The 21,660-nt window shown below is 62.5% G+C and overlaps 1 protein-coding gene across 1 annotated transcript; it reads left to right on the forward strand.

Annotated features, from left to right (window-relative positions):
* Window positions 1–5,022: 5,022 nt before the first annotated feature.
* LIN28A (lin-28 RNA binding posttranscriptional regulator A) lies at window positions 5,023–18,020 on the forward strand. The gene is made up of 4 exons (XM_075173199.1): window positions 5,023–5,531; window positions 6,351–6,529; window positions 16,460–16,644; window positions 17,807–18,020. Exons 1-4 carry the CDS (start codon window positions 5,501–5,503, stop codon window positions 18,018–18,020), a joined length of 609 nt encoding a protein of 202 aa, XP_075029300.1. The 5' UTR covers window positions 5,023–5,500.
* Window positions 18,021–21,660: the final 3,640 nt, after the last annotated feature.

Raw genomic sequence — 21,660 nt, forward strand, 5'->3', positions numbered from 1 at the left:
TGCACCCATGGGCACACAGGGCTGTATCGCCTGCAGGTGAACATTGGGTGCCCCCACCCCATCCCCGTGGCACAGGCACCTGGAGGGTGCTGCTCTGGCCACACCTGCAATGAGTTTCCAGGTCTCAGCACTGGGGAAGGGGCTGAGGGCCATGTCGGCCACAGCTGCAGGCGTTTGGAGATGATGGGCTGTGGATGTGCCAGCCAGCCCGGCCCCCCCAGGGTCACCCTGCCCAGGGCTTTGGGTGGGGGGGTCTCTAGCACCCCAAGAAGGAGGAAACCCCTCTTTGCCAGACCACCAGTGAGAGGAGGAAGATGCAGGGCAGGCTGATGCTTTGGGAGGTAAGATTCCGCCACGGGGGGAGAGGCTCTGCCTCCTCTCCCCAACGTCCTGCCAGGGCCCCCCCCCGGCCCGGCTCCCCCAAAGCAATTTTCCCTCCCACCGCCTGGGTTTGCTGCCAGGGGGAACAAAGCTTGAACCGGGGTGGGGGGATTTAGGGGGTGAGGGAAGGCCTGCGAGCCCTGGTCTGCTGGAGGCTGCTGCCTCGGAGGAATCCCTCTTTCAGCTATCGATTTCCTTTTATCAGAGAGCAGGAATATGTATGGGGCTGGATCCTGATCAATCCCCGCTCTGCAGCCGATCGATCAGCTGCTGCCCAGGGGCTTTTATCGAAAGGAGCTGAGGATGCGAAGAGGAGCTGTCGAATTTGGGCATGACCCATCGCTCCGGGCCAGGACCGTCTCTACCCACCTTTACCCCCTCCTGCCTTATCCGAAAGGCAGCGATGCCGCGGGGAAGCCTGGCACCGGGCAGCATCCCAGCGGGTCACCCCGGAGGCACGCTCCTTGCCCTTCCCTTGCCAAGTGCCGATGCCCTGGGGAGCCCCATTTCTGACGGCAGCAGGGTGGCCGCGCTCCGTCCCCACCATAGGGACCCCAGAGCCCCAAATCCAGAGGTGTGGGACACCCACTGACACCCCAGAGCTGGAAAGCAGCCCCATGGGAGCATTTTTGGGGTGTTGGGAAGGAGGTGCCTGGTTAGGGCATCCTTGGGAACACACCTGGGTCTCCGGTAGGTCAATGCACCCCCAGCCCCATGTCCCCAGAGCTGGGAGGTACCGGAGCATCCCTCAATCCCGGCCGGGCTCGTTAGAGACACGGGGCGAACGGGGGGCGCGGGGGGCCGGCGAGGGGGGAGGAGCGGCACCGTGGCCTCTGTTATTGATTGCTTCGTAGCCAAAGGTCAGCAGTGAGCGTGCAAGGACGGGGAGGAGGGAGGCGGGTGGCTCTGGGATGCGAGGAGCTCGCTGCCGGCACCGGGGCTGTGCCGTGGGGGGCAAGTGCCAGCCTTGGGGAGCAGGGGGCACCAAGCCGGCATGGAGAGCCCGGCATGGGTTCCCGTTGCACAGCCACCCACTGGCCGTGGATCCCCATCGTGCCTCAGTTTCTCCACCAGCAGATCCGGTGGCGAGGCTGGGCGGCGGTCGGCAGCACCCTGGGCTGTGGTGGGGGAGAAGGAGGCGCTGGGGGCTGGAGGGAAGGGTCTGTGCCAGCGGGAGGGAGGTGGAGGTGGGTGCTGGGGGGGCTGGAGGAGGTTTGCGCGTGTCTGCGTGCAGCCGGGAGGGCTGTGTCTGTGGGATGGGCAGGGAGCGGGCTCAGCTCTCCCCGACGGGGACTCAGAGGCTGCTTTTGAGCTGGTCTCTGCCTTCCTGATGGGCAGATGGTGGCGGGGACTGTGCTGGGAGATGGTGCTGGAGCCACAGCCCCGGTAACACCATTTCCAGGGCCTGACAGCTCCCCAGGACCAGCCCCTGGTGGGGTCTGCAGCACATTGAGGACACCAGTCCCCGTCTCTGCCAAAGCTGTGACCCACACACCCGGGTTTTTCGCACCTCCAGGGCCTCATCCTGCCGGGCTCAGGACCTGGCAGCGGGACCGGAGCCAGGCAGCCCCCAGGCAACCCCGTGCTGCTTGCACGGGGGTCCGTGATGCCGGGCCGTGGGCAGCACTGCCGGCGCTGGGCTCTGGCAGAGCTCTGCCTGCCCTTGCCCCGGCCGTGCCGCGAGGGGGAAGATTTACAGGCTGTCAGAGCCGGGGCCAGAGGTCAGCAGGGGTCAGAAAGTCCATTTCGGCGAGGTCACTGTCCACTTCTTTCAATCTAATGAAGCCATTATTTGTGAAAGCGGCCGCTTTGCCGGCTATTCCCTTGAAGCCGAGCAGGGCACAGCGACCGGCTCTGAAAGAACAGGAAGGAGTCCCCTTCCCTTTCGCGTTTGCCATTCAACAGGCCCCAAAAACAAATACAGCACACACAGAAATATGACGCGGGGCCGTGGCTGCTGCGGGGCTGTGTCACCGGGGCCTGGGGACGTCAAGGGAAGCTGCCTGGAAGTGCCGTGCTCGGGGATGTGGCTGCGTCACTTGGATGGAAAGTCACAGAGGATGGGCAGAAATTGGGGGATGCTGAGAAACTTGCTGCTGAACTCAGAGTTACAGGAAAGCATCTCAGGGGGCTGCCGGTCCCTCCCCTCGATCAGGAAGGGGCTGGGGGGAGGAACCTGGTGCACGGTGATGGATTATTTTCTGAAGGATTCGTTTCAGAGAAAGCAAGGGCTGATTCCTCGCCACATCCTTCCCCCATACCCTCCATGCCTCTGCCCGTCTCCCTGCCCCCCTGTCTGCCCCGGGACACCGTCCCCAGGCCGTGCGGGTGCTGGCATCGGGGTGTCCCCTCCAGGGACAGAAGGGACAGGGCTGTTTCTCAGGGCTGCTCTGCAAACCTTGGCCCTGGTCCTGCCCAGTGCTGGGGGCTTGTTCAGGTGCCCCTTATCCCCCACGAGTGGGCTGGGGTCGCTCGTGGGCTTTTTTTGCAGAAGCACAGGAGCGAAAAGCGCAGGCAGCTGGCTCTGCCCTCCCCAAACACTGGCCGAAAGGGGGGAAGTGGGGAAGGAGATGGGCTGGAAGGAGGGATGAGCCGAGAGGAACGGAGCCACACGGAGGGGTCTCCCCCAAGTCTTGGGGTTTTTTCCCCCTTCTTTCCTCTCATCCCCAATTATCCCGCAAACAAGAGAATGAGAATAAACGCAACCCGCGGACCTGGCCCTCGCTGGCCAGGAGAGGGTGCCAGATGCACCCTGGCTCCCGCAGCCGCCGGGACGGACCCGCAGCGGATCCCCACCCGGGACGGCCGTGGGTGCCGGCAGGGAGAGTGGGAGTGTGAAGGCGAGTAAGTGTGAACACGCACCGTGGTTTCCCTCTTGCCAAGACTGTCCCCAGCCCGGCGTCCCCTCTGCCAGCCCCGTACCCCGGGCGGGGAGCTCTGCAGGCTGCCGGAGCCTGGTCACGGGTGGGAGTGGGGATCCCGGTCTGCACCCGGGAAGCACGCGGCCGGACTCTGCTCTCCCACTGTCGCAGACCAGGGGCTGCTCGTTGGTTTTGGGGACTTGATTCAAGACTGATGTGAACAAGAGACTGGGGGGGTTTCCTCCCCCCCGCCCTGTCTATGCCCGTTAAAACCGGCGTGAAGATGAAGTGGCGCCCTACGAGCGTCCTGGAATTATTAACGCTGCTGTGGGGAACGTCACGGGCACCTCCTGCTCCACCCGTGCCCCGTGGGACCCTGGTTCACCTGCACTGTGGAAGCTGGCAGAGCCCTGCCGGGCTGGGGGGCAGCTCTGCCCCAGCCCCGGCTGCCTCCTCCGCCTCCCTGCCCGCGGGGTACCCACGCAGAGAAAACACCATCCTCCTCCTCCTCTTCCTCCTCTTCCTCTGCCGTCACCCCGGACCCACGGGTGGGAGTCTGGCGGGGCTGCTCGGCTCTGCGGGGAAGGCGCAACGCTGGTGTGGGCAGCCTCGGTGGCGGGCGGCGGGGTGTGCGGGGCAGGAGGAGGAGGAGGAAGGGCAGGAGGAGGAGGAGGAAGGGCAGGAGGAAGGGCAGGAGGAGGAAGGCAGCGGCCCAGGACCCTGGACAGGGGCGGCGCCGTTCAGCACCATGGCCAGCGCCGGCGGCGCGGCGGCCCCGGGAGTGGCGGAGCCTTCGCGCGGGGCTTTCCCACGCGGGATTTTGCCGCCAGCACCGAACCGGGCCGGATGGTCCCCCCCGGGTGACACCGCGGTCCCCAGTGTGCCCAGCCGCCACCCGGTGCCCCCCCCCCCGCCGCTCCGCGCAAGGGTATCACGCGGGGCGACTCCCGCGTGGGGCGACCGCGGTCAGCGCAAACCCCCCCCCTTAGCTCTCCCTGCGGGGGGGGGTGAGGGTCACTGCCAGCTCACCCCAATTCGGGGGCGGGGGCCCCCCCACGCATACCCCACACCGCCCGGGAGGGGCGGCGGGCGGCGCTGTGCCCCCACGGGCCGGGACGGCGGCGGGGCATTGTCCGCCCGCCGGAAATGGAGCCGCTGGTCACTCGCCCTTTGTCCCCGCCCGGCCCGGGGGGGCACTGGCCCCCGCCCCCGCCGCGCCTCCCCGCCGCCGGCACCGCCTCGGCACCGCTCCCCCGCCGGCGGGAGGGCAGCCCGTGCCGCCGGGCCGGGGGGAAGCACGGCATGGGGGGGCACGGCCACCGGGGTTGCACGGCCCCGTGGGGTTGCACGGCCCCGTGGGGTTGCATGGCCCCGTGGGGTTGCACGTCCCCGGGGATTGCGCGTCCCCGTGGGGTTGCACGTCCCCGTGGGGTTGCACGACCCCGGGGATTGCACGGCCCCGTGGGTTTGCACGGCCCCGGGGGTGCACACCCCACTCGCGAGACACGGGACGGGGTTGGGGGCGCAGGAAGACCCCGATGTCCCGGAAAACCAGCCCTCCCCGCCCCGTGGTGCCTCAGCCCGGCCCGGTCCCGGTTCCCCCGCCCCGCCGTGTCCCGGCTCGCAGGTGGCTCCGCTCGTGGGGGCAGCTGGGCTGGGGGGGCGCGGAGAAACGACGTGGAAACTCCCCCCCAGTCCTCGGGGGTCCCACCTCCTCACCCCCCCGGGGGTCACGTCTTCCCTTGACAGGTGGCCTCGCCCCTAAGTGGGGGGGTCAACCCGCCCCCCCCCCCAAAATCCCTCCCGGAATGTGTCGCTTATTACCGGGGGGGGGTGTTAATTAGGATCACGTGGGGGCGGGATGGCGGAGCGGGGCCCGGCGCCCCCCGGCCCCGCGGGTGGGTCTTGGGGGTGGGGGGGGGCGGCGGGGGCTGCTATTGTCTGCGAGAATTTGGGAGCCTTTGAAAAAACCCTCCCGCTCCCTCCCACCCCTATTGTTGGAGTGAAGATGGAGTCAAACCTCTCCCGGCTCCCTCCCGGCGGGGTCTAAGCTGGGGGTTTTTGTTGGGGTTTTTTTTTTTCCTCCTTTTTTTTTTTTCCTCCTTTTTTTTTCTCTCCTTTTTTTTTCCTTTCCTTTTTTTTTTTTTTTTTTTTTTTTTTTTTTTTGGCTGGGCCGATACCCTCAAAGCTGGCCGAGGAGGAGGAGGGAGGAGGAGGCGGTAACAGCCACAACTCGGAATTTGCAAGCGAGTGTCGGGATGGGGTCTGTTTCCAACCAGCAGTTTGCAGGTTAAGTTATATTATTGTCGCAGCCCGCCTCGGCTCCGTGATTATTAATAACGGCGGCAGAGCCCGGCCGGGGGGCGCAGGGACCCCCCCGACCCCGGCCCACCCAGCTCCGCTGCACCCCAGCAGCGAGGCCGGGCCCGGCGTGGCCTCGCTCCCCCGCTGCAGCTCTGGGGGGCTCGGGGAGGGGGGGGATTATTTTTTTTTCCCACCCACCTCCCCCCCCCAGCCCCAGGATGAGCCCAGAAGTTTGGGGCCGGTGGCGGCTGCTGGGGTTGTTGGGGGGCGGGGGGGTCCCCGTGCAGCGGGGGGATGCTAACGGCAGGAGAGAGACTTTCTCCAGCGTGGCTTGCTGGAGGCAGGGGGATTTCGGGTTGGTATTTTGGGGGAGTTTTTCCCTTTTTTGTGATTTTTATGGTTTTTTTATTTTATTTTATTTTTGGCTTTTTTGTTTGTTGTTTGGGAGTTTGGGGTTTTTTTTTTCGTTTTTAAGGTTTTTAAGGGGAGAACGGATTTAGGGCCCCCACCCCACGCACCGCCTGGGTCGTGCCGGTAGGAGCTGCCTTCATTTCCCCCCGCTCCTGGGGTGATCCCCACGCACACGTGGAAGCAGAGCCGACCGCTCTGTTTGGGGCATTTTTTGGAGCTTTTTTGGGGTTGTTTTGTGGGGTTTTTTTGCCTTTTCCAGCCTGAGGAACCCGAACAGGATTTGGGGCTCCTGCTGCGGGTTGCCCGGCTGGCTGCGGGGCGGCTAGGCCGGGGGGGGGGGACCGGCGGCTCCCCCAGCCCCTCGGCTCAGCGGCTCGGTGGGTCTTTCCCCAGGTGCGAAGCCGGGCGAGGAGCCGGCCGGAGACTCGCCCAAAGCCGAGAACGAGCCCCAGCCGCTGCACGGCTCCGGCATCTGTAAGTGGTTCAATGTCCGCATGGGCTTCGGCTTCCTCTCCATGACCGCCAAGGGCGGCGCGACGCTGGATTCACCCGTCGATGTCTTCGTGCACCAGGTACGGGATCGGATCCCGCGTGGGGAAGGGGGTACAGCTCCTGGAACACCCCCCCCCCACCCCCGGGAGGATGCGAGGCGGGATGGGGACCCCCACGCCGCCTCCACGCGAGGCCATGGCTCCCCCCATCCCAGGCCGGTATCCCGGGGTCCCCCGGGCTCGTTTCCCCGGAGCGAGGCGGGTGGCGAAGGGCAGGCACAGCCGCTCGCCCTGCCGCAGCCCGGGGCTCCTCTCCGGGGACCGGCCCTGTAAGCTGATCCCCGAGCGATTTCATTTTCTCATCATGGTTCCCTGGGGAGCCCCCCTCGGGGCCGGATCCACGGGAGCAGGTGCCCGCGGGGCTGAGTGGGACGTGCCGGAACAGGGATGCTGCTCACCCCACGGAGGGACCCGGGGAAGAGCTGGTTTTCCCCCGGGGACAGGGTCCTGGGAGCCCTGAGCCAGGCAGGGATGCAGGATTTGGCTTTCCCTAGCCGGTGGCTCATCCCTGGGGGGGGGAATCTCTGCCCGGGTCCCTTGTTTCGGCTGTGGCTGGCACAAAGGCGTGCGGGGTCGCATACGTGCCCCTATGGATCCTGTACGATAGTGACAGTCTCACGTCCGGATTTGATCCACACGCACCTTGCTGAGGGGGAAGCCCCACGCGTGTCGGTGATCCTGCACCGAGGGAAGTCGTGGATTCGGGGCTGCGGCTGCTTGAACCCCCCCCAGCTCGTGGGGGGGCTGGGGGAAGGGGTTTGGAGATGGTGCCCAAATCGGGGCCATCGGGCCAGTGCCGGGAGGGAGATGTGGGGCTCGGCACCGGCTTGTGTGGAAAGGGGTCTGCGTGATGAGTGTGGGCCTTTCGCCCCGGGAAAGCAGCGGCCATCGGGGCTGGGGAGCAAAGCGAGCAGGAGCGAAGGGGGCTTGGGCATCTCTGGAGCAAACACGAGTGGGTTTGTGGGTACGGTTGGGAGCAGCTCCACGAGATTTGGACCGAGGCAGCGTGACGGTGCCGTGTGTGCCGGCTCCAGGGAGCCCCTGGACCAGCCGGCTTCAGTGGCTGCTGCTCTGCATGGGCCCAAATCCCCCCAAATTGGGGTCTGTCCTGCGACCTGCTGACGGGCTGGGGGTGCAGGACACTGGAGATGGATTCATTTGGGGGTTGTGGGGAGAGAGGGGGAATGATGACCAAGGGAGAGGCAAATCCCTTCTTGTTCAGCTGCAGTATGGTGAAAGCGCCTTGGTAGGAGCTACTGTCCCAGGCCAAAACCACGGCCGGGTTTGGAGGTGAGGGCTCCAAATCAGCCAAGGGAAACAGAAATCCTGGTGCTCTTGAGAGAGCAAATGGGTCTTTGCATCTCAATGTAGCACAGCGGGACCCAGTGCCCATGGGGGGAAGCCTCCCACCCTCCCTCCCTTCTCCTGGGGGTTTATTGCCCCCAGACAGTCTGGTTTCCTGATTGTTCTTGCTCACATTCCTGCAGGAAAAGAGAATTAGCTGGGATGTCTCTGCTGGGAGCATCCCACTGCCCAGGGGGGGGTGCTGCCTCCCAGTATCCCCCATTTTCCGGGACCAGGGGAGCCATGGGGTCCCATGGGCAGGATTTGCTGCGTTCGGGGAAATACGGTGAACACTGGGCAAAAGGGAGTTATTTTGGGTAGCAGAGGGGCAGCGTGTGTGTGGTTCCCCTGCCGCAGCGATGGGCAGGGTGCTCCCGGTGTGGGGCTTTGCACCACCAGAAGCGGGGTGGCTTTGGGCTGATGTCGAGTCTTTCCCCTCCAGGTCGGGCTTCACCTCCTGCCCCGCTCGCTGGTGGCACAAAGTCGCTGCTCGCCTGCAGCGAAACAGCCGGGGCTGATGCCGGCGGCTCTCCCACCGCAGAGCATCCCGGCACCAGCTCAGCCCCAGCCCCTCCTCGGAGAGGGACCAAACTCACAATCCCACCCTGGCCTCGCTGCTTTTGGGTGGCTCGCGGGGAAACGGGCCCTTTCGCCGATGCTGTCCCCATCCCAGCATCTGGGCGCTTCCCAAAAGCCAGGGCCAGCTCCGCTCCCCGGTGAGGGAGTCAGGCCTGGGAGGGCAAAAGTCAGCACCGGCTGGGGGGACACAACACACAGGGCTCAGGGTGCTGTGCCCAGGGTGCTGTGCCTGGCACCCACTGCCCACGCCACACAGGGTGCCCCAAACCAGCCATTGGGGTTTAACACCCCAGAGCCCCCCATAACCCGCTCCTTCCCCTCTTCATTTACATATGTGAATGATGACCCACAGGAAGTAATTGTGGGAGAAAGAAGGGAATTGGCCTCTTTAGATCTATTAAATCACTTTATTACAGGAACCAGGTCTGAATGGCCCTTCTCCGCGGGGAGCGCGTCTCCATCTCCCTCTCCCTTTATCTGATCACAAAGAGATTAAAATCTCGGCAGGACAGGAGACTAACAGGGCTCCTCGGGGCTGCCTTTCCCTCGCATTGTGAGCTAAAAATGAGGCATTTGGGTTCAAATGCCTCCCCTGGACACTGGAGATGGATTCATTTGGGGGCTGTGAGGAGATGGGGGGGGATGAAGCAAGGAGGAGCGGAGCAGGTCGTCCCGGGGAGGCAAAGGGTTGAGCAGCACCCATGAAAGGGTGGGGGTCTCGAGGTGGCAGAAATCAGGCTGGTGCTGGCAAAGACCCCAAAGCTGCGGTGGTCCCCTGGGGACGTGGCTCCCGGGGTCGCACCACGGCTGTGGGCATCACTTCCAGGAGTGTGGGGCTGCCGGGGAAGGCAACCTGGGAAAGGGAGAGGACAAAATCTGGACACCCACATGGCTCAGTGCCGCTGGCCAGAGCAGGAGGAGCGAGCGCAGCCCAGCAGTGCCGGGGTTTGCAGCCCGTCCCCAAACCTGGCCCCTGTGCCCTGCCTGAGGGTGGAGGGGAAGGGGCTGCCCGGCCCCTGGGAACCGCTGCTCCGCACAGCTCGGCTCTGTGTCTCCAAGCCAGGTCTAAATCCTCGACAATGGCAACGTTGGTTGGGGCTTTTTTTTGTTCCTTCTCATGTTTTTGGCAAGGAGAACTTCTGGGCACCACTGGGACGCTGTGGCCGCAGGGCATTCGGTCGCTCGTATCTTGGTGACATGGTCCCGCGTGTCCTCGCGGGGACGTCAGGCTGTGCCCGTGGTTAGACCCGCTGGGAAGGGGATGTGGCACTTCTGCCCTGCAGTGTAGGCACGGAGGGGGCTTCGGTCCCCCCGTGGTCCCCTGGGTGCTGCCATCCCCAGGAGCCTCGTGGGGGTTGGGGTTGGTGGAGGGGCTCTGTCCCCGCTCGGCCGGGCAGGGGACGGGGAGGAGGGGGACGACGGCTGCCGTTCGGCCGTGGGTTTCGGCTGAACTGACCTGGGCGGTCGCCCACCTGCGCTCGTGCCATCCCCCTGCGCGCGGCTGGGGACAGAGCCAGCCAAGACACGAGCATGACGTGAGGACTTAAAAAAAAAAAAATAAAGCACGTGTTTGGAGGCAGCTCCATCCCTGACCGCACAGGAGAGCAAAGGCAGGGGCACAAGGGAGGATTTCTCCATCGGGGAGCAGGGTCCAGCCTTCCCGCAGGGTCCCCTGCTGCTTTTCCCCTGGGCTGGGGTGCGGGGCAGGATGCGGCCGGGGGGATGTGGTTTGTGCAGAGCTGGGGTGGCAGCGAGGGGAAGGGGGAACCCGCTCGGAGCAGCGGTTCGAGTTGGTGCGTTGGACCCGTGATGCTCATAGAGGCACGGGACACATCTAATATCTGACTTTTTCTGCTTTCTCATGTGCATCGCTCCCGCGTTTGCTCTCTGGGACCAAGGTCACCCCACAGCGCTGGGTGGGCACCCCGAGGCGCCGGCGTGGGTGGCTGCAGGACCCGGGAGCACCAGGGTTACGCGTGTCCCTGGGGTAGAAACGCAGGTCGGCATCTCTGCTTTCGGGGAGGAGAGGCGTAGAAGCAATATCTTTGTTGTTGGTTGTTGTTTTTTTTTTTTTTTTAAATAACTGCTGGAATAAAATTGTATCGCACCGCTTGGGCGCCACGTCCTGATGGGAAATAGTGAAAGAGAGCGGCTTTATTCCACCCCTGAAGCTCCCTCAAGATGCACACACAAAAAAAAGCCTCCTGTCTCTGTCTAAAGATTAACTGATGGCTGCAGGCACATCCCTTCCCCCAGCTCCCCCTCTCAGCCCCAGGGCGAGGGGCAGGGAGAGAAAACACCCTTAAATGATCTCCCAGATAAAACGGCCCAAATGAATGGGATTGCTCCCGTTGGAGCTGGGGAGGGCTGGGATGGAGCCGCTGGCTTGGCGAGCCCCTTTCCCTGTCCCCCCAGCTCCGGTGTTTCCTTTTCCCTGTTTACTTCATCCTAAGAATAAGTGGGATGAAGCTGAAATCACCGACGGAAGGTGCACTGCTGCTCCCGGCCGTGCTCCTGCTTTAATATGGGAGGATGAAATTAATATGCAGCAGCTAATCCTAATTAGCTGCCCCCTGGGATGCGCGGGAGGGTTTGGCACCCTCAGGGTGGGGAAAAATACAACTGAAGATGTGGATTTAGGGCAGGTAGCTGATGGATTAAACTCCTTGGTGGATACTTTTTTTTCCCCAGAATTAGTATCTAGCGTTTAATTTTGCTGGTTTACGGTAGAAAATCAAGAGCAAGCGTAGTTACTTTGGCAGGAAAGCGGCTTTCTTTTGGTTTTATTTGAATTGGAGAAAAAATTCTTGGGGATATTGCTCCCAATGACAGTAGGGAGAGACTGGAAAGCCCTGGTACTGTTTCATTAAATCCCCTGTGCTCTCCCCGAGGGGCTCCCGCAGGCATCACCCTCTTTATCTCTGCACCAGGCCCCCGGAGCGGAGGGAAGACCCTTTTTCCCGAGCAGCATCCGCCGGCCGCTTGCGCGGGGGCTGAGCCGCAGGAAGGGACCGCGGGGCGATTCCTGCTCTGAGCCGCACGCGCGTGAGCCCGAAAATAGCAGCAGCGCAGTCCCCCGCGCTTAAACCGCCGGCACCGGGAAAAGATTTGTTGTGTGATTTGGGGAGAGGGAAGGGCTTTGCTCAGGGACAGATCCAGGCGCGGGTTGCGAAGGCAAAGGGACGTTTCCCTGCCGGCCTCGTGGCTGGCGGGGGGGGAACTGAGCTGGCCCTGCTGCGGCACGGGGGCTTGGGTCACTGCTCCGTGTTGGCAGAGTCTGACCCTGCTGAAATCTGCTTTGGGGGTTGTTTGCAAGAGGAGACCTGCTCTGCTGGAACAGGGCTCGGAGCTGGGCTGAGGCTGCCCTGTCCCAGCGGCATCGCCCGGTGGCAGTCGGAGCCATGCCCCAAAAAACTGGGCGAGCGTCAGCCCCCCCCACCCCCAGCTTATTCCCAGCGCAGGAGCCGAGGAAGGGGCTGCTCCGCACCGGCTGTGCCAAGCCTGAGCCCTGCGGGGCTGGGGGTGGCTGAGGGCTGGGGCTGCTCCCCTGGGGACGTGTGTGTCCCCCAGGATGGGTCCTCGGGGGTCGGGGTGGGGCAAAGGTGGCCGGGACGCCCGGGGCTCTGCGGGTTGCCGTGCACCCCGGCCAGGCTGGCTGCTGCATCGACCTTAGCAGCGTGGGGCTGGCTGGCACAACACACGGGATTTGGGGGGACAGGGACACTCTGGGGGACAGAGGGGTGCAGAGGCGAATGGGGCAGCAGAGTGGCCGGGGTGCCTTGGGCACCGTTGTGGGTGCAGGCTGAGCAGAGGGGACCACAGTCGGGGTACCCCCAGCCTGCGGACAAAGGTGGGGTGCAGTAATGGGGCACAGTGACCCTCTGGGGGCTCAGCAATCTGGGACCTGCCGGGGGGGTCCATCTTCCCTGGCCCCCATGGGCTGCTTTGCCTCTGCAGAGTAGGGGAAACTGAGGCACGGGCACTGGCTGCAGTGGGGTCAGGCTGCCCGAAACGCCGTGGGCATGGCCCAGCCGTACCCTTGGCACAGCTCAGCACCGCCGCTCGCGTTCCTGCAGCCGCTCTTAACCCAGCATCCCAACCCCGCTTGTTTTCCGAGGGATTTAAGTTTAAACGGCTGCAACGCTCCCGCGCTGGTAAGAGGCGAGGTGCAGCGGCCGCTCCGCCCCAGGCCCCTCCGGACACAAAGATGGTTTGATTGAGTGGCCGGGGCTGGCTGGGAATAAACGTCCCCTTGTGTCGTGCTGGGGAGGCCGCGGGGACAATGGTGACCCCGGGGCTGGCCGAGCCTCTCCGGAGCCCAGCGGGGTGGGGGTGAACTGGAGCCCAGCGGTTTGGGGAGCAGCCATCAGATTTGGGGTGCCCCACAGGAGGGGGGAAAAAACTCTAATGCTGGGATCTGTGATGAGGGATTTGCTGGGTGGGAGGAAGAGAAGGGATGAAGGCACCCACGTGCTGGTGGGGAAGGGGGAGCGGGTGAGGGTGGGGGACACCCAGCACCGTGGGGGCGGTGGGCAGCGCTCGGCCGCTCATGCTGCGTCTTTGTCTGCCATAAATAACCGCGGAGATGCCGGGGTGTGGGGTGGGTGGAAAAGCGGAGAGGTGCCCGCTGTGACGCCTGGCAAGGGGGTGCCCAGGGGGGCGAAGCGGCGCCAGCTCTGCTTCTGATCCTTGTCCCACTGGTTAACTCTGGACCCTAATGATGACAAGTGAAATCCTTGCACTACGATATGCTTTAAAACAGTTTTGTTATGAGGATGGCAATGTTTTGTGATCCCGAGCCCAGGGTCACCCTACACCCCCCCCTTACCAAAACCATCCCCCCCAAGACTGACCCCTCAGCTCTGCCGTGGGACCCAGACCCCAAACCCCAGCACCCGACAGGCGAGACCCGGCTTTCCCGCAGTGGGCGAGCTGGGCGCAGGGCTGATGCGCGGAGGGGCTGCGGGGGGTCAGAGGGGCCGCGGCCATGCCGGCCACCCTTCCTCCCCCCGCCGTGGCCTGGAACTCCTGGAATTTGGGCAGCGGGAGCGCGGCCGCCGCCGGCCCTTTGTTCTCGCTGGCCGGTGGCTCCCGGCCCTGGCCCTCCCCTGCGCTCCCCCTCATCCCCAGCATCCCCGGCTCGCTCCAATCCCCCCCTTCCTCTCTTTATTTTTTTGGGGGGGTGGGTGGGGGTGTGTGTGTGTGTGTGGAGGCCTGGGAAGGCTCCGGCTTTGTGTGTGGTGTGGGACAGGGGCTCTGGGCCCCTTCCTTTCAGATGCAGGAGGTATGCAGCTAATTCAATGGGCTGCAGTTTGATTACCTATCTGATAACAGAGGAATGCCAGCAATGTGTGTGTTTTGGGAAGGGGGCAGGGGGGATGCGCAGGGACCACCAGCCACTCTGCAACTCACATCAAAAGGTTGCGGCGGGGGGAGAGCTGGGGCACCCCGGCCGCTGCCCCCCCCCCGCCCCGTTTCTTCCCCGGGGAGAGGGCGTTTCCTTTGGCCTTTTGGCGGAGGGGGCCGGGGGGCCGGGGAGGCGGTTGTCATCCTCACCCGCTCCTGGAAAATAAATCGCTTCCCCCGTCATGTTGCGGCAGCTTCTGCCCCAGCCCTCCTCTTCCTCAAAATGGGGGTAACGGCTGGCTCACGGGGGGAAGGAGCTGGACCCCCGGCACTGGGGGTACAGCAGTTCGGCTGCCCATGGGTGATGGTGCCCAAGGTGTGGGCTGAGTTGGGGGGGGGGGGCTCAGCTTGTGTGCCAGGGTCCCCCCTGCCACGGCTTGGCTTTGTCCCGAAGCTTGGGGCCGAGCGCCTGGGAGTTTTCATCTCCGCAGTGTAAACACAGCTGGGCGGGCTGGGGCTGTAAACACCCCGATAAGGATCTCTGGCTCTCGTCCCCCCGCCTCCGGAGCTGCCTCCTGTGCCATGGAGTGATGCTCACCACGGAGTGATGCTCAGCTTCTCCTCGCCCCTGAAAAGCTGCGGCTGCTGCTGGAGCGGGGCAAATTTGTTGTCCGGGGCAGCCCCCGTTGCCCAAATCCACCTCAGACAGGGGGTTCGAGGGGGTCAGTGGGGTAACACGTTGGGGACAGGGCAAGGTTGGTGGCCGACCTCGAGGTTGCCAAGGCTGAGCTGGGCACCTCCTGTGTTGTGCTGGCAGCTGCTGTGGGCACAGAGCTCCTGCTTGGGCGATGCTCAGCATCCTCCCAGCGATGCTCAGCGCTGGGGGAAAGCCGAGCTGGGGTTGGGGAGCAGTGTCTGGCCGTTGCACCGAGCGTGGCAGGGCGTTTGCCAGTGGTAGGGGGTGCGGGGACTGCCCGGACCAGCCCTGGGTGGGCAGAGGTTGCTGCTGAGCTCCTGTCACATCCTCCTTGTCATTGGGGACCTCGTAGCTCATGGTTTGGCTCTCCTTTTTGGGAGCAGGAGCAGGTCAGAGAGCAAAGGTTTCTGGTTATCCCACCCGGACCATCCTGGACCCCGTCCCAGCGGGCAAGCGGACCGGGTGGATGTGGGTGACTTGGCCCAGCCCCTGTCCCAGGGGCCCCCAGACACAGAAAGGGGGGGAAAAACAGCAGAAAAAGGAACCTCGAGTGTTGTTCCTCGAGCTCTGCTGCGTTCCCACTTCCCTCGTGTGCCCACGGACACACACAGATCTTGCAAGACCCCACTGAAAAAAATTCACTCCTAAAACCCAACAACTCCATTTCCTCCCTCTCTGTTTTTGTGTGGGGTGTTTCCACGTGGGTCCTGGGGAGATTTGGGGGTGGAAGAGGGGAAGGGAGAGGGGAACCGGCCGGGCCTGCCCGTCCCCGGGCAGCGTGCGCACGGTGGCTCGGTGCGGGAAGAATGGGCGGCCGCGGCCCACGTGACGGGAACTCGCCGGGCCATGAATGGGGGAGATGCTCCATTCATAAATGCAGGGTCTTGCTGCAGCCGCGCAGGCGTTGGTGCCGGCTCTACCGGGAATCCCCAGCCTGCTGGAGCTGCTCCTCCCTTTGCCAGCAAATCCCCCTTAACTCTTTGCTCATGCTCGTTTGGGCTCCACTAACGAAGTTGAGCAAAAGCCCTGCTCGAGTCACTGCCTGGGATGCGGCGGTCCTGGGCCGGTGGAGCAGGCAGCGATGCTCACGGCCGTGCTTGCTGGTACGGGGGGGGGGGCAAGAGACGTCGGCTGCATCGCCCAGCTCGGCTCCTTATGAATTTGTTCTGCTAAAATGGACAGAGCTCATGAAAGTGGAGTGGATTTTTCTATCATCTCACAACCCCTCTCCCCAGCCTGGGTCTGAACTCCCGAGTTTGATTGCACAGTGATGACTGATGTGGTGATCCTGGGAGGAACAGGAGATGCCCCCAGCAGTGATGATCGAGGGCCAAACGGCTGCTTAATTAATTATTGGGGGCATTTAAAGGGCTTGAACCGAGGTGAGCTGCAGCGAGGGGGCTGCAGTGCAGGGGGCTGGCTGGGACCCCAGGCCGGCAGCGCCAGCTTCCAGCCTCCTGCCCTTGCTGCGGGTCCTGCCGCGAGCGGGGTTGCACGTGCCTGTGCAAAGCCTCGAGATCCTTTTGTCTTTTTAAAATGATGGTTTGGATCTCCCCGCGAGCATCCCCAGCCTGGCGTGTCGGGAGGTGCAGGGGCAGCTCTCGCTCCCCAGCGCAGGGCTGGGTGGGAGAAGGGGGCTGTTTTGCAGCGCTGAGAGCCAGCGTTTTGCAGGAAATACTGCTGAAATTTGGGTCAGAGCTGGCTCTGCCGGCCCTTGCTTGCCAAACCAGTGAGCCCCACTCGGCCGGGTGTCTCAGCTCGCTGAAGGCTCTGTGTTATCAAATGGAGCTCCAAAGATTTTAGGGACATGAAGGTGCCTGGTTGAGCTTGGTCCCCGATGTCCGTCCCCTCACAAGGGGCAGGCACGGGGGGACGTTGGCAGCTCTCGTGCCACGGGAGGCGTTTGCTGGGCTGGGGTTTGTCGTGTGCTCAGCGGACACCCCAGCTCGGTGCTGACCCCCGTCCTTTCCCCGTACCCCCCCCAGAGCAAGCTCCACATGGAGGGTTTCCGCAGCCTGAAGGAGGGCGAAGCTGTCGAGTTCACCTTCAAGAAGTCATCCAAAGGTTTGGAGTCCATCCGGGTGACCGGCCCGGGGGGCGTCTTCTGCATCGGCAGCGAGAGGAGACCCAAGGGCAAGAGCCTCCAGAAACGCAGATCGAAAGGAGACCGGTAAGGGGCGGCCGGGGCCTGATCCGGGCAGGGTCCGAGCCCTGCGGGCACCAGGAGCTGCCGGGCACCCTGCCTGCGGCATGGGGACGGGCTCGGGTCCGGTGGGGTGGGCAGCGACCCTTCCTCTGGGAAAGCGGCTTCCTTCGGTGGTTAATGAGTGGCAGATGCAGTTTGGTGGGGAAAGGGCAGCAAACGAGCAGCGAAGGGGCAGAGGTCAGGGACACCCCGGGCGGCCGCTCCCCTCGTCTGGGGGAGCCGCGCTGGGCAGGGGTAATTTTCTTGAAGAGAAACCCTTCCTTGTGGGAAGGAAATGGCCGGACGTCCTGGCAGCATCTCCCACGGTGAGGCTGGGAGCCCCGGGGCGAGTTTCTGGCCAGCCCTTCGTCCCCCCTCTCCTCTCCCGTCCTCTCCATCCTGGCTGCCCGGGGATGCCTCATCCCAGTTTTCCCCGCGGATGCTGCCCGCCCCACCCGGCTGTTCTCACAAGCGGGTTTTAAAATTAATCGGAAGGGAATTGGGAAAGAAAAGGAAAGAGAAAAGGGTTGTGGCCATCCTAGATGGACGCAGGATTTAAAATGGACCCAAGGCAGCTCCCTCTGCCCACACCGCTCTGGTGGGAAGGTGGCACCTGGGGGACGAGTGCTGCAAGGGTACAGCCGTGAGAGAAGCCACGTTTGGGGTTGTCCCCACACCGACGGCCACGGTCCCTGCAGCCGTTCTCCCGGCTGGGGCTGTCAGTCGTCCTATTGCCTGTTCCTGCTCTGCCGCCGGCTTTTGGTCCGTAGGGTGTAACCCCGGGAGCAGGGTCTGCAGACAGGAGCCAGAACCATGATGGAGCCAGAGAGGAGTGGAAGCCCCCCGACATCCCTGATTTTTGTCCCCGAGTGCTTGGTTTCAGTGCGGGGGTTTGCTGCCATCTCCTGGGTACCAGCAGCACCACTGAGCCAGGTCCAAACTGGCCGTGCTGGAGCTGGGGCTCTGCGGGGACCAAACCCAGGGCCGCCATCCACCCCCAAAGAGCCGACCCCACATCCCCGCAGTGGCCAGGCCATTTTGACCCCAGCTCTGGCTGCGAAGCCAGATGGGTCCCGGGCACGGCCGCGGCAGCATCCCACCTCATTTTGTTTCTCCTCCTCGAATCTCTCTCCTCCCCTCCCCGCAGATGCTACAACTGCGGCGGGCTGGACCACCATGCCAAAGAGTGCAAGCTCCCGCCGCAGCCCAAGAAATGCCACTTCTGCCAGAGCATCAGCCACATGGTCGCCAACTGCCCCGCGAAAGCACAGCAGTCCCCCAGCTCCCAGGGAAAACCTGCCTACTTCCGAGAGGAGGAGGACATGCACAGCTCGACCCTCCTCCCCGAAACCCGGGAATGATGGCGGGTGGCAGGGAGGGAGGGCTTCCACCGGGATGAAAAAGCTTTGGCAAGGCAACGGGCAGCCGCGGGGGCTCGGAGGAGGGAGGGCAGGGTGAAGGACTGGGGAGGGGAGACGGCAGTGCTAACGGTGGGGACCCGGTGTCCCTGCACAGACCTTTTCCCCCTGTTCCCAGCCCGGGAAAAGCCCTGCTTTAATCGGGATGGCTTGTTCCAAAAATAGGGGGAGGCAGCACCCAATACTCTTCCAGCTAAAAAAACCCCCATCCTTGATTCATCTTTATTCTTTTCTTAAAGGAAGGCAGGCAGTAGTGTCTCTGGGAGGAGGAGCAGCGAAGCGACATCTCAGGGAGGAGCTCATGGCTCCTTGTTCTCCTGAGCTTCAAACAGGCTCCGGCACAGCTTGGATGAGCTGCAGGGGACCCGCTCCTGCGCCTGCCCCGACCGTCTCTGCCCCAAGGAGGGAGGCTGGGGGGGGGAAGGCTGGCTGCAGAGCGCCGGGGCGATGCCCGTGGGCCGGCCCCGCGGGTCCCTCTGCTCCTCGCGGCTTCTCACTTGCAGGTCGGTGCGAGGATTTGCAGTTTTTCCGTGGCTGCCCCATTGCTGAAACCAGCAGAGCCCAGATTTGGGCTCAGTCTGGAAGGAAATGGGGCATCTCTCGGGGCTGGGCTAACGCTTGCCGCCTGCTCGTGGGCTGCGAGCTGCAGCTTGGGGGATATCAAGTCCAAAAAAAAAACACTTTTTTTTTTTTCCCCCCCTAAGCCTTCCCAAGTGCCAGCCCAGAGAGCGCAAGGTGTTTTATGCAGCCAGCTCTTCCCCTCTAAGGCTTCTCCCTGTCTCCGAAATGCGGAGCCGGGGAGCGGGAGGGCTTCACGGAGCAGAAATGCTCTTCGATAAACCTTGGGCACCAGCCACGGGGCAGAGCCGGCTGCCGGGGAGGCCGTGTACGCAACCCACCCGGGGCTCCGGCAGATCCAGCCGCGGCTTGATCCAGACACCAGACTGCCTGGGTCTTCCCACGGGCCGTGGATCAAACCCACGCAGGACAAAAACGCACCTCTGCTCCTCCTGCCCGTCCCACACTCCAGAAACCGATGGCTCCTGGGCTGAGCCTCCCCCAGGGCAGAGGAAAAGGGTGCCCCAGGTCGTTAGCGGCTGCTGTTCTCCCTCCCCACCGGCCCCCCCAAGTCTTGCCTTTATTTATTGGCCCCGGTGGACAGCCCTTCTCCCGGGGCAGCCCCCCCGTCCGTGCCGAAGCCAACACCAAGTGAAACCTGCACTAGAACGTGCGTGAATGACGTATCTTTGGGTTTGTTTGTCGTCTTTGTTTTGGGTTGGTTTTTGTTTTTTTTTTTTTTTTAATATAAATATTCTGTTTTTGTATTTTTGTATATTTTAATCTTTAAGAAAAGAAAAAAAAAAAAAAGAGAGAGAAAGGACATAATTCCTGCAACTTATTCTCAGGTATTCGAGCAATCTCAGGGATAAAATGCCTCTGTAGCCCAGCGCTGGACAGAGAGGAGGGTTTTTTCTAACAGCACAAAGACGTGACGAAGTTTGTATTGGAAGTGTAGATCTACCTCACTGGACGTTCGCTAGGTGGACTGACGTGTTGTCGAGCTTTTCAGTTGTGTTTTTTGGTATGTTTGGGATTTGTTTTCTTTTTAACTGTATTTTAATAGAGTCTCTTTCCCTTCCCCAGGGACTGAGGAGGAGTTTGGGTCTGTAGATCCGTGTGCGGGGATGGAGAAGCCAGGCAGTGCCACGGGGCAGGGAACAGCTGCTAGAGCCCGCGTTGGCTCCCCAACTCCAGATTTTCTCCCAGCCTGGTGGCTTTTGAGGACTGTCCTCCATTTCTCTCTCCTGTTTACGCTCACGCGTCCCCTCCCCGCCGTCCCGATGGGAACGCTCCAGCCCGCCCCGTGCCCGAGTCCTCCCGTTGCCCGCGGGCTGGGATGTCGCACAGGCTCCCAGCAGGCTGGTGCCGTGTGGCTGGGGATCGGAAAGCTAGGATGGGGGTCCCAGCCCGTTCAGGGGGGTCCCAGCCCGTTCAGGGGGGACATGGCAAGAGCAGACAGCGGCCAGGGAGGTTGTTGGGAGACTGGGGGTTATCCTCCGTCCCCTGCCCTAACTCGCCCTCGAGCAAAGGGCTGGCTGCTGCCCGTGACCTCCTAGGACAAGGGACCCAGTGCCAAGGTGGACCCAAGTCCGAGGGAGGTGCAACTGCTCCATCTTTCTCCTCCCTTCCCGGCTCCCCGCAAATGCTGGCTCACGATGGCTGAGGGAAACTCTGGATCCCTGGTTTTGGGGCATTAACACCCCACTTTGCAGCCCCGGGGGCTGGCTGGAGCCTTCCCAGGGAGGGCGTCTCGCCGTGCTGGCGTGTCAGGACGTGGGCGCGGGTTTCTGCTGTTTTTTAGGTAGCGATAGGATTAGATATAGAGCAGGGCTGGAACAGACGGGGAGCACCTACTCCATCCTCGCCGACGGGGGTCACCGGGGGGGGATTTGGAGCCCGGTGACCCCTCTGAGGCTTTGCTCTGCCCTGCGGCACACAGGCACCGGGGGGATGGAGAGCGGCTCCCCGGCTGCTTGCCTGCCCTGCTCCAGTAGTTTTTATGGTGAGGTGGTGGTCTCTTCTTGGGAGGGTGGGGGGAAGGACTTGTTAGTTCTGGACTAGCGATGGGATCTATACAAAACTGCTTCAGGAAAACGGCTTTTGTCTGAACGGGGTAAATGCAATAGAGCGCACTGGGCTGCGTGTCTAAGCCTGGGCCTCGGTCCCGCTGCCGCATTGCGGGGGGCTGTTGGCCTTCCCCTGGCACCTCGGTTGTGCCGGGGAAACTGCTGCCCCCCCTAATTCTTGTATCTGTCTTGAAGAATCGTGTAGGACCTTTCCCTCCCTCGCCCCCAGTTTAATGGTTTGGTGATTTTTTCTGCTAGATGTCTAGTGTGTGTAAATACCTCTGTAAATCTTTCCATTTTCTCTCAGTATTCTCCTTGATTATTGTTTACAAAAGTAAGAGGGAAAAAAAAAATGAAAAAAAAAATAGCCAAAGCATCTAATAGGTTATGGACCAGGGAGACGGGATCTTCTCTGTGTACTCTGCCTTGCAACTCTGTGTGGGGATATGAGCCCTGTGACCATCCCTGTCCTAGGCTAAAGCAAATAGCAAACGGCTTAGAGAATCACTCAGGTTTCCCCCGGGGCCAGCGTGGTACCGGGATCCAAGAAAAACAGGGATTTTTATCTGTAAAGGGAAGCCACGTTGGAGAAGATGGGATTGATTCGCATCTTCTCATTGCATTTGCCATTGTGGTTCTTCCCGTATCTTGACAATAATTAACTGAATTGCTGCATCATCACCCACCCTGCCCATGCTCGGCTTGCAGGCGCTGGGCACTATGCATTACGGGACAGTGAATCGCGGGCGGGTGAGGCTGCAGACTCAGGGTCCTGCTGTAACACGGGAGCGTTTGAATGTATGAGAAAAAGATGTCCCTCCCGAGAGGGCATCTCCCCTGGTGCGAAAGCCTTGAGTCACAAGATTGTCTACGAGGAGACGGAAGAATGTAATCCATGTTTACTGCTAGCAACCAAAGCTTGTTTGTGTCAAACTCTTGAATTTTTATGAAGTGGG

The sequence above is a fragment of the Calonectris borealis genome, chromosome 25, assembly GCF_964195595.1.
Source record: "Calonectris borealis chromosome 25, bCalBor7.hap1.2, whole genome shotgun sequence".
In the NCBI taxonomy this organism is placed as follows: domain Eukaryota; kingdom Metazoa; phylum Chordata; class Aves; order Procellariiformes; family Procellariidae; genus Calonectris; species Calonectris borealis.